The 12,390-nt window shown below is 45.4% G+C and overlaps 1 protein-coding gene across 2 annotated transcripts in view; it reads left to right on the top strand.

Annotated features, from left to right (window-relative positions):
* dnah9 (dynein, axonemal, heavy chain 9) overlaps window positions 1–12,390 on the top strand; it is a gene marked incomplete at its 5' end in the record, with an annotated part of 88,352 nt that overhangs the window by 27,195 nt on the left and 48,767 nt on the right. For both annotated transcript variants that reach the window (XM_084039998.1, XM_084039997.1), the window contains 13 exons: window positions 1,745–1,902; window positions 2,145–2,283; window positions 3,354–3,641; window positions 5,606–5,816; window positions 6,121–6,248; window positions 6,507–6,615; window positions 6,762–6,909; window positions 7,355–7,529; window positions 8,329–8,502; window positions 8,837–9,044; window positions 9,139–9,304; window positions 9,844–9,946; window positions 11,077–11,316. In XM_084039998.1, coding sequence (XP_083896124.1) covers window positions 1,745–1,902; window positions 2,145–2,283; window positions 3,354–3,641; window positions 5,606–5,816; window positions 6,121–6,248; window positions 6,507–6,615; window positions 6,762–6,909; window positions 7,355–7,529; window positions 8,329–8,502; window positions 8,837–9,044; window positions 9,139–9,304; window positions 9,844–9,946; window positions 11,077–11,316 — 2,247 coding nt within the window. The remainder of the gene's footprint in view (window positions 1–1,744; window positions 1,903–2,144; window positions 2,284–3,353; window positions 3,642–5,605; window positions 5,817–6,120; window positions 6,249–6,506; window positions 6,616–6,761; window positions 6,910–7,354; window positions 7,530–8,328; window positions 8,503–8,836; window positions 9,045–9,138; window positions 9,305–9,843; window positions 9,947–11,076; window positions 11,317–12,390) is intronic.

Raw genomic sequence — 12,390 nt, 5'->3', positions numbered from 1 at the left:
TAAAACATTACGGCGGCGTGTACGTGGAGAAGTAGAACCTTGAGAACAGAGGAGCGTCAGACTGCTGTGACAGCTGGCAGCCTCCTCCAGCGCTCAGCCTGCTTCAATGGAGCCGACTCCGAGCCTCCTCCTCCGCCCAAATCCATCCTCTCAGAGCGGGAGCAGCTAGCATCATATGGCCACATCCTCGGCTGCTGGGAGGGTCTGCTGAGACAGGTGGCGGGACCGGTTTCATATTTAATAAATCAGGGACAAACAGACGGTCGCCAGACTCGACGCTATTGAGATAAATTGGTGAAGTTCTGCCTCCCATTAGAGCCAACGCAGGCCTCTGCACTGTGAAACGCACCCGAGCCGATTCCTCCAGGCTGTACGTTCAAAGATCTGGGTCACATCTTTCACAACATTGTGTGTTCTGGAACTTTTTAAAAAATGTTTTTGGTGTTTTACCTCCCTTCGTATCCCCGAAGCATAACGGAGGTGAGCCACTGTCATTCCACAGGCCCCCACTGATGTGCTGGTGAAAACTTTTTATTCTCCTTCTCGTGTGCTGCAGCTGCACTGTGCTGTTTGTTTTTTTGTTGTGCATTCTCCCCCTCCTTCCCTCTCCTTGTTGTGTTAGTACGACTGAGTCATCTGTAGCCGAGTACTCATCCATGAAGAGATGTTCCTCCTCTTTCCAGCTGTCGACTCGCTACGCTCTTTTACCACACGCATGTTAAATTCATAAAGCCTCTTACGGGCTGGGATTCAGAGTTTAACGCCAACACACACACACACACACACACACACACACACACACACACACACACACACACACACACACACAAAGTTATGTTCTGATATCTCATTCAATCATAATGTAGGCAAGTGAAGCCTTGGTAGTTCATCCAGTAAACCCTGGCTGATAGCTTGCTCATATTATTGATGAAATTGTGTCCCTGAAACAAAGGTGTACAGTGTATATCAATGTAATAGTGCTTAGTGATATGAGCGATATGCTAATGAGCTTATTGACAGTGACTATGACTGAATATGGATGCTTTTTGTTGACCATGTTGGCACTGTGGTTCTATAGATGGTGTTGCTACTGCAGCATTTTTTTAAACTTTATTTTTTCCAAATTTTGTGCAAACAATACAGACAGTTGAAAAAAAATGGAATTGCATACATCCAAGTAACTCAAGTACAATATACTATACTCTATAGCTTCCTAGTTAAGCTAGTAAAGCTAGTTCCTACAGAAAAACGGACAAAAATGTACTTAAAATAAATAATAGCAAACAAACAAACTGGGCCACCGGAGACTACAACAGTATTATCATTGTTTTCCCTAATCCCAGCGTATCAAGTGCAAGACAAGTTATCACCTCTTTGTGTGGGTACTGCAGCTTTTAATGATGTAGCCGGAGGGGAAACCTACCTTAATATTGAGCGTGACGGAACGCGGATGGGATTTCATTTATTTCAGTTGCCGTAGAGCAAATATGAAGATACAGTTTGGTAAAAGCTTGCTTTTTAGTGTGGCTTACATTTGCAGGTACAGTGCGGTCGTTGTGCACATGAATAAAGACGACCACACTCTCCTCTTACCATTTAATGGTTCCAATCTCGTTGTTATGATGGTGTTGTTGTGTTTGACATTATGGAAATAATTTGGTCGGCACCAAACAAGTATTAAGGTTGTATAACATTTAATTGGACGGTGTGTGTGTGTGTGTGTTGTGTCCTCTGTGTCGTGCAGGTCAAAAGCATTCAGGACGCCATCCGAGATAAGAAGCAGAGGTTTAACTTCATGGGGGAGGATGTGAAACTGTGTCCCTCCGTCGGCATATTCATCACCATGAATCCCGGCTACGCCGGCAGGACGGAGCTCCCGGAGAACCTCAAGGCTCTGTTCAGGTAGGTCAACGGAGTGCCGTAAGTCACAAAATTCAATACTTTGCTTCATACTTTAATCCACTAATATTTTTGCTCCATCAACCAAGCTTTAATCCAACATTTAGTCAGATCCAACAGCGAACCATTCAACAGCAACCCTATCGTTTTTATATTAGAAAGTGTAAAGTCGCATAACTATGTTATCAAACGGGTCTGGTATTTATCCAGGACTGTGATGCTGGATGCTGTCCATGTCTCCACAGACCCTGTGCCATGGTGGTGCCAGACTTTGAGCTGATCTGTGAGATCATGCTGGTGGCCGAGGGCTTCCTGGACGCCCGGCTCCTGGCCCGGAAGTTCATCACCCTCTACACTCTGTGTAAAGAGCTGCTGTCCAAACAGGTGATATCTGCTTACTTCACAGTCACTGACACGGTTACCAAAGGCAGATCCATTCCCACTTTAAAGCTGAACCACTGCCAAAATGCATGGTTCTGGATGAGTTCCCCATGACCACACACCCATTCCAGTGGAATAGCACACTTCTTCCTTTTTATGCCCATTTTATGAAGCTCAACTTCTTCGGACATTTTCCTAAATATCACCTTGCACCAAAGCTGTTTGCCAGAGTTTCATTGCAGACTTTTCAAGGTTAGCAACTTAGTGCTAATGAAATCAAATGGTAATGAACAGATTGCTTCTCTAAGCGATATTCACAAGGGCTGAACCTGCAAATCAATGGAAATGCAGATTCAGAGAACTACTTTCTTGGGTGGAACAAGTGGTTTTTACATTGCATGAGGTCCCGTGCAGAAGGACTGTGAAATATATTCCTGAGATAATGCACCAATACGTTTGTTGTGTCTCGTTCCATGGCAGTAAGATGCTCTGGCAGTGTGTGTTCTGTCTGCATCCATCCATAAACATGTGCATACACACAATGTACAACAATGCTAAGGTGTGCAAAACTGATGCTATTATGAGTCAGAAATTCAAAACATGTTTTGCAAAGAGAATATAATTGTTAGTCAGAGTCAAGAATACAGCATCACTACTAACTATCGTGTCTGTGTTTATAAGAGATGTGGGTAACAGCCAATAATATATAATATAATGTATCATAAGTTACTTCATATTATGTTGATGTTATAAGTGACTTCCAAGAATACAAATTAGTTTAAGCTCACTGTAAATCCACCTAATCCCACCAGATAAGCTCTCCATCCAGACATGGATATAATAAGAATATTATAAGTATGGGAATTAGTGCTCTGATTATTTATTTATTTGTATCTATCAGGGTGTGTGTGTGTGTGTGTGTGTGTGTGTGTGTGTGTGTGTGTGTGTGTGTGTATGTGTGTGTGTAGGAGATATTTGTTTCACCATGAATGCTAGAAAGCCATTGGTTAGGAAGCAAAATCAGAACTTTGAGGCCGCACGCCGATGCTCATGCTCACTCTGCTTTCCCATAGGACCACTACGACTGGGGCCTCCGGGCCATCAAGTCGGTCCTGGTGGTGGCGGGCTCCCTGAAGAGAGGGGACCCCGACCGAGCGGAGGACCAGGTGCTGATGCGAGCTCTGAGAGACTTCAACGTCCCCAAGATCGTGACGGATGACGTGCCCGTGTTCATGGGCCTGATTTGCGACCTGTTTCCCGCCCTCGACGTCCCCAGGAAGAGAGACCTGCACTTTGAGAAGCACGTGAAGGAGTCCATTTTGGACCTGAAGTTACAGGCCGAGGACAATTTTGTCCTGAAGGTAAGTTAAATCGGATCCCTGATGCCTCCCGACAAACTCGTGTGTGGCAGTTTATCTGATTCACAAGTGTTGGATTAAGGGAAAAGCAATCAAACGATGTCTGTCACGCAGGAGTAAAGTCCCCAAGTGTGTGTAGGGGGGGGAGGGGTTCTTCTTTTAACCATGTAGACAGATATTACAGTCGTAGCACTTTCATTTAGATTTATCACGCTTCTTTCCGAAAAGCTATTTACCTCACGTCATAATGCTCCGCTGGGAAATACACATTAGTGTCAAACAAGTCTGCAGGATCTGGATGAATCGGGCAAATATCGCCGAACGCCAATGGTTGGCTGCGCTGAGAACTCAGGTGCCCGAGCTGTTGACCTAATTCCAGTCATTATATTAAACACAGATACACACACATGTGCGATGGAAGGTGTTATATGTCAGAGACGGATGAATCAGGAGGACCTGGGGAAATAATGCAGGGGGAAGTACAATCTGCCTCGGGTCAAATAGACGCGGGAACCACATAATAACACTCCATCAGTGGAGGCTGGCGCTGCACCGTGCCACTTAACCCTGACATTGTGAGAGGCAGCCGCAGAAATAAACAAAAGAGGAAGAGGAAATGCGGCGAGTGAGAACGGGGGAGCGGTCAATAACAAGCATCCGCCCCCAGAGCCTGAACTTTTTACCGTCTTTGTTTGTGCTCCCAACCTTTTGATTCCAGACAACGATGGGGGGGGGGAGGGGGGAGGTGAGAGAGGCTGCATACCTTTAGCGTTAGCCCTCTGCTAGCATTAGTCCTCTCCACATCAAAGCAGTAATCAGCTGGGGCCTTTGAGAGTGTAAAGCCGCCTGGGCTCCGGCTGAATGGATGGAGAGCAGGAGCTGCAAGGAGCCCGGTCGATGGCATTGATTGAGCTCGCCATCTCTATGTTTGAGTGGAAATCTCCCTTTTTTTTCTCTCTCTCCGGTACACACTCGGCGGTGCCACCTCACACACCGGAATCGACAGAACACTTAAAGCTGCAAGTCAAGGGAAAAGGTCAAATGTCAACAACCCTAAAAGTAGAGAAGCATTCCTCCTTCCGACTGGAGGAAAGCAAACTCTTTTCTTTTTGGGTTGAGGAGAATTTCATCATCATTTCAATTCATAAGGTGTTCCATTGTAATTAAAGCCAGACTATATCATACCGGGAGAAATCTTGATGAGAGATATGTAATTTGAATAATTAGGATAATGGCATGAAAGCATATCATCAAGGAAAACGTACAAATCCAGATTGAATGAACAATGATAATGAATAACATAGTATACAAGATTAATAATATAGTGAAAAAATAATAATATAGTGAACTAGATTAATAACATCTTGAATTGTTAATATAAGCCTACCATGACATTTAATAAGACAAAATAACATTTTATATGGAGCTTGAAACGTTTTTTTTTACATGATTTTTCTTTATATCTTACATTGAGCACTTTTGGTCTCCACAGGAAACATAATAAGAAAATATAGAAGATAACACGACCCGTGATGACTCGTCCCCCTGAGAAGGAGGCTGATTATTGTTGTAAAATAGGCCCTTTGAGTGTGCAAACACAGAATAATGAGGGTGCAGATATCTGTCCGAGCAGAAGAACACTGCTGTCATTTATTGTATATGTGAACGGCGTACTAAGCCGCTGCGCTGCACTGCAGTGCATCACACTCCGCTGTCATCCTGCATCACTCTCTCCTCGCCATGATCCCCACCATTAACAGAGACGCGGTCGACTAGTGGCCCATGAAACGCTGTAAAAGGGTCAGTGTTTTGTATAGTGTCATCAGTGTGCTTCACGTGATGTAAGCAACACATAATCTGATCACTCTGTGTGTGTGTGTGTGTGTGTGTGTGTGTGTGTGTGTGTGTGTGTGTGTGTGTGTGTGTGTGTGTGTGTGTGTGTGTGTGTGTGTGTGTGTGTGTGTTAGGTGGTGCAGCTGGAGGAGCTGCTGGCGGTGCGGCACTCTGTGTTTGTGATCGGGAACGCCGGCACGGGGAAGAGTCAGGTGATGAGGTCGCTCCAGAGGACCTATCAGAACATGAAGCGCAGACCCGTGTGGGCGGACCTGAACCCGAAGGCCGTGACCAACGACGAGCTCTTTGGCATCATCAACCCGGCGACCAGAGAGTGGAAAGATGGTGATTGGTCTTTCAGAAGTCCAAAAGTGATTTTTGTGTAGGAAGGTTCCTAACGGAACAAATGACCCCAGAAGGAAACAAAGAAAGAAAAGGAGGTCACGAATCACGCCGCCCCGCAATTCATTTGCGACGGCATTATTTAAATTTGTAGTGACGCACAACTCAGACGATTATGCTGATCTTGCATATTTTAACAATTCCTTTCATGCACACGTATACTCATTGGAATTGATGAATGTTACTGGACACAGTGATAATAATATGATTTGATTTAATGTGTATCTATTTGCCTTCCTCCCTCCAGGCCTGTTCTCCAGTATCATGCGTGAACTGGCCGAAGTCAGTCACAACGGGCCAAAGTGGATCGTTTTGGACGGAGACATCGACCCGATGTGGATCGAGTCTCTCAACACGGTCATGGACGACAACAAGGTGGGAGCAGAGTGAACAAACAGCAGAAGCACATTAAGCAGGGAAATAGTATTTAAGGTAGAACTTCAGGAGCCAATACACATCGGCCCTATTTAAAGCAACGCTGAAGTAAAGAATATGCATAAACGTACGAGTCCCTCGTGATGGACTCCATGTTCTGTTAGAGTTCAGAGGTTGTGGGTGTGATCCTTCTGTAAGCTGTTTTCCAGGCATGAAACCCGTCAACTATGTGTGTAACGTGCTGTCTGCTTGCGGAAGGTGCTGACTCTGGCCAGTAACGAGCGGATCCCTCTGAGCCCCACCATGAGGCTGGTGTTTGAGATCGGCCACCTCCGCACTGCTACCCCGGCAACCGTATCTAGAGCAGGTATTCCAGCATAATGGAGCGTCCATATATAGGCTGCTTTCTGCTTTACACTTGGTGTCGGGGTTCAAAAGGAGTCAGACCCAGAACAGATCGTTCCATGTTTGCAGGCACTGTGATCCCTAAATGCCTCCCTGTTTCTTTTTCAGGCATCCTGTACATAAACCCGTCAGACCTGGGCTGGAACCCGCCCGTGTCCAGCTGGATCGATCGGAGGGAGGTCCAATCAGAGAAGGCCAACCTGACCATACTGTTCGACAAGTACCTCCCCTCTTGCCTGGATGTCCTCAGATCAAGGTACCGCAGCTCTCAGCAGCTCTCTGGCTATGAAATCACAGTGGACACAGGATGCTGGGATGTGACCAGACATGGGGAAGGGAGTGTGTTGGACTGAAGCAAACAGGGGACTGTCTCAGAAGAACTGGCTAGCATCCTGCATTCTAATGAACAGGACCTCCTCCCAGACCTCCATCACCACTGCTACTGCAGCAGACAACAACAACAGGAAGCAGAGGGGGGGGAGGCATCGTTGTCAGGGTCAAATCCATACAATGAGCCATTGTACAGTCCCATAATGCCACACAGCTTAAACATGTGTCAAAAACATCTTTTTTTTGTCAGGAAAAGCTCTATTTGTTTCTGTTAAATTCAAATCAAAACGACATGAAGCCATATTTATTTTCTTCCTTCAGCAGTCAGCAGTGAGTCTTGAATCCGCCGTCATGTTTGTGTGTTTGCTCAGGTTTAAGAAGATCATCCCTATCCCCGAGCAGAGCCTGGTCCAGATGCTGTGCTACTTGCTGGAGTGTCTGCTGACTCCAGAAAACACCCCGCCAGACTGTGCCAAGGAACTTTATGAGCTCTACTTTGTCTTTGCAGCGGTCTGGGCCTTTGGGGGAGCCATGTTCCAGGACCAGGTACTGCGTGGGCCTCTGGGCATGTGAGACCCTTACAGAGTCGGTTGCATAAAGAGGAAAAGAATAGGACACAATTGAAATAGCTTTTTTTTTCTCCCCCCCCTTTCGTCATAACTCCCCCCTGAAAGAGATTTTTGCACTTTTGCATTATGGGTAATTCCTTGTATTATTCAAGCCCTGATGGCTCTTATGCAACTTAACTTTGTGTCTTTCTTCATGGGAAGTCATTTAGAAGTTATTTTCAATTGAAGGAATGGCAGTTTTTTTTTTTTTTCCCATCTAAAAATGAAGTGGACTCCAATTCCCGCTCACCCTCACACAGACCGGCTGCATTTAAATCAGCAGGAGAGCCGGGGCGAGCGGTTGCTAAGCAATGCAGTTAGCGCTGTACAGTAAGTGCGTCCGTCTAAGTTATGGAATAAAACGGCTCTCCCCCTCGGTACCAATGTGCGGCACTTTATTTTCCCATCACAGATGCATTTAAATGCTAAGTGGTTTTATTGACTGGGGTTGGTAGTGGATTGAGGAGGTGGGTACCAAAGGGGGGGCGGGTGAAGGAGGCTCATCACCTGCCAGCCAGCAGGTGATGAGCCTCCTCCACTGTCTCAATCAGACAGTTGGATAGATAAGCCTGCCATCTCCCATTTTCTCCCCTTCAGCTGCCGTGGCTCTGTCTCCGTGCTGTTGCCACGCCCGTGTAAATCAAACGTCTCCATAGCTACAGTATGAGAGGAAGTCATGTCAGGAGTGTTGACCGTCTGGTGTCCCTGCGTGTGTCTCTCCCCGTGTGCGAGCGTAGCTGGTCGACTACAGGGTGGAGTTCAGCAAGTGGTGGGTGGCCGAGTTCAAAAGCATCAAGTTCCCGTCCCAGGGCACCGTGTTTGATTACTACATCGACCCCGAGAGCAAGAAGTTTGAGCCCTGGTCCAAGATCGTGCCCCGGTTTGAGATGGATACAGATACACCTCTTCAGGTACAGCAGATTTACACTATCTAAGCTACTGTATCACATATGTTTATTCATAATATAATAAATATAAGCCTTATGTATGGTGGAATTACACAGATTTGACCCAATTATTCTTGAATTATACCACAATTTTGATAATTGATTGATACTTTAAAGCTTTCTCCGTTTATGTCTTTGTATGTTAAAAGTCACATCTGGGAACACAAACAGTCAAAGCGACTCATTAATAGTTTGAAAACAAATATTAGATGAATTGATGAACAAAACAATCATCCGTTCTATCCCTATAACACTATAGTGTTGTGAGCATACTGTATGTATTTGTGTCCCTGCACAGGCGTGTCTGGTCCACACTACAGAGACCATCCGAGTCCGTTACTTCGTGGACCGTCTCCTGGAACGCCGCCGGCCCGTCATGCTGGTCGGGAACGCCGGGACGGGGAAGTCCGTTCTGGTCGCCGACAAACTGGGATCTCTCGACGCGGAGAAATACATGATTAAAAATGTCCCCTTTAACTATTACACCACGTCGGCCATGCTGCAAGGTCGGATTTCGTCTCCCCACTGACCCATATTTGTACATACATATTGCTATATATATCGTTTATTCCCCCCCTCCTCTGTTCCCCACCTACACAGCTGTGTTGGAGAAGCCCCTCGAGAAGAAAGCTGGCCGCAACTACGGACCTCCAGGCAACAGAAGACTCATCTACTTCCTGGACGACATGAATATGCCTGAGGTGGACACGTACGGGACGGTGCAACCTCACACACTGCTACGCCAACACATGGACTACAACCACTGGTAGGGAATAATATGTACTACATTATGCATGGACTGTCTTTCGAGGTGATTTTCTGAGAATACCAGCACAAGAGTTGCTCACTTTAATTGCCTAAATGATGGATCGTTTCTGACAGTTTCTATTAACAAAGGATAGGATCATCCGCATAATGGGACGCCAGCAGCTGATAGGAAAAATGTCCTTAGTCCTCCGTATCAATACAACTTGTATGAGTCAACTGTGAGTACAAGGTTGTATGATTCCCCCCTTTCACACGGATTTGGTTGCTCATCTCTCTGACAGAGGGAGGCCATTCTGAACATGGTCGCACTGCGTCAGACGCAGGCCGACTGCTTTAGACACGGCAGCCCATTACAGATATGCTCCGAGGGTTTCAGGCATGAAATTGAGGAGGATGCAACTGAGCCACAGCAGCTTAAGTGGGAGCTGAGGCGTCCGTATCAGGGAATGTGTGTGTGTGTCCTGTAGGGTGTTTGTGTGCATGTTAAATACACTCCCCCCCTCCCCTGTTTGTGTGTGTGTGTGTGTGTCCTCTCAGGTATGACCGTAATAAGCTGCTTTTGAAGGAAATACACAGCGTTCAATACGTGTCCTGCATGAACCCCACAGCCGGCAGCTTCACCATCAATCCACGGCTGCAGGTACACACACACACACACACACACACACACACACACACTCAGCATGTCCTCGCAGCACATTGTGTACCACACTGGTTATCTAACACCCTGTGGAGTTTACATCTGCACTAATCATAGACATTTCTTTTTCTTCTTTCTATTTGCATGCTATTATTATAATAGGTGACACAGTGTGCTGCTCTAGATTCATTCATTTATTCCTTTTGTAATTTTAGGGCAAAACTTTATTTTTCTCTGTGTTTTTGTTCCTTCAGTTCGGCCAGTTTTTTCACAGTCGATTGGATTCTAACTTTAACAAGAAGTCAATAAGCGTTTTAAGTATGTAGTAAATGACGCCGTCGGCACATTATTCGCTTGTTTGTGTGACCTCTACAACGTCATGCCATCGATCATGTGTGCATTAATATTTCCAGCCACATCTCTGCTGAGAGAACCAACTTTGAACCGTTTGGGATGCAAATCACGGCGCCCGTCTTAAAGTGGCTCTAACAACGTCACGCTACTCCCGGCTTTGATGCTGCGAGGGAACAGTCATTATTAACACGCCGGCGACGGTCGTATAAACATTGGTCATTAAGCCGTTTGGTAGACTGCACAGATGGCTGTTAAACGCCGTGTTTGGGCTGAGCTGGTGAACCCAAATGCGAGACAATGAGAGACACAGTGAGGCAGGACAAACAGAGATTGAGCAGCAGGAACAAAGGCATTCTTAAATCTCGTAGCTTTGATCTTATGTTTTCATATTCTGCCTCTATGGCTCATCTCAAACGGTATCTTATTTAGGAAAACGAAGTGGCAGAGCAGACCCTCCAAGGCGGTTTCCATAAATGAAAAATAATCATCCTTGACTCGCACCCTTGGCCGACGCTACCCCCCTTCCACTAAATGTTCTGCTCACAAACAGATCAACAAACAGATAGATTTCCAAATGATGTGGACATGACAGATTGTCAGGTAGATGAATACACAAACTGGAAACACAAATCATATCAACGATACAGTATATGATCCTCTCACTGGATAAACAGCTCATTCTCACTAAACTAAAGGACTTTATGAGTACAGATCAAACATCCAAGAGATCCAACGTGTTTACCGTCGCCTTGACTACGCTGCATCTCCGTCCACAGCGCCACTTCTCCGTCTTCGCGATGTCCTTCCCCGGAGCCGAGGCGCTGAGCACCATCTACACCTCCATCCTGTCCCAGCACCTGAGAGGAGGAGGCTTCAGCACCGCCCTGCTGAAGAGCTGCCCCACCCTGGTCCAGACGGCCCTGGACCTGCACCAGTGCATCTCCTCCACCTTCTTCCCGACCGCAGTCAAATTCCACTACATCTTCAACCTGCGAGACCTCTCCAACATATTCCAGGTGACGCACAGATGGAAGTAATTATCTGCATCGGACCTCAGGTTTATCTTTTCACAAATCAAATCTCAGAAGTTGCCTTGAAGTGGCCACTTCTTCATATCTCTCCTCTTTCCATTTCACGCAGAGGAGTTCGATATTTCTGACTTGATTTTCTGCTTCCCACATGGAAAGAGCCAGGGCTTCTGTTACTAATTTCTCATCTAAATTTTTATTGATTTAAGAGCTGGCTCTGAAAGCTAGGAATAAGTCTGAAATAAGTGTAACAGAAAACAGAATGGATTTGCACTTCCACGGGTGTTAGCGGTGATTTAATGCATTTAAATTAATATAATATCAGACTGGGAAGGCTGTCAAGGGAGACTCTTCAGGGCAATATTTCTGTCAAAATCCTCCATGGTTTTCACGGAGGGCAGGCTCTTTCATTTAACTCACCCTATTGTGTAATTAATACTTTAAGCCACTGAGCTATAGGAAATTCAGATTCCATAATTCCATCAGTGAGTTTACAAAGGCAGCTACGAGTTCTTACCAGGCTACTTTACACAATATACAAACCACATTAGTTTGGTGCCAGCCGCACCAATCAATATGTTTTTATATTACAGCGTATAAATGTCTCATAAGTCATGCAAAAGGAATTGGACGTAGGTTAAAAGCAAAGAGTGCCAAATATGCAGCAAAAAGAAAAGGTGATGTTGCCACTCAGTCTGAACCCATGTGTTCCACCTTAAATCCTCCATGTGTTGATTTAGATGCCGGTATGAACACCCAGCTTCCTCATTGTTTACACTTTTTAAGGTCTCCCTGGTAACCCTGTGTTTTATGTCACTACGCTATGAATTGTGGGTAATACCCTCAGATAGTCAGGTGAAATGAGGACTTAAGGGAAGTTAGTTAACCGTTTAGTTAGTTAGTTAGTTAGCTAGTTAGCTAGTTTTATTGTTAGTTAGTTGGTAAATTAGTTAGTTAGTTAGCTAGTTAGCTAGTTTTATTGTTAGTTAGTTCGTAAATGCATTAGTTAGTTAGTTAGTTAGTAAATCCATTAGTTAGTAAGTTAGTTAGTAAATGCATTAG

This window comes from Eutrigla gurnardus, assembly GCF_963514095.1.
Source record: "Eutrigla gurnardus genome assembly, chromosome: 22".
NCBI lineage: Eukaryota > Metazoa > Chordata > Actinopteri > Perciformes > Triglidae > Eutrigla > Eutrigla gurnardus.
Note: the sequence above shows the minus strand (reverse complement) of the source record. Positions and strands in the feature narration are given on the sequence as shown.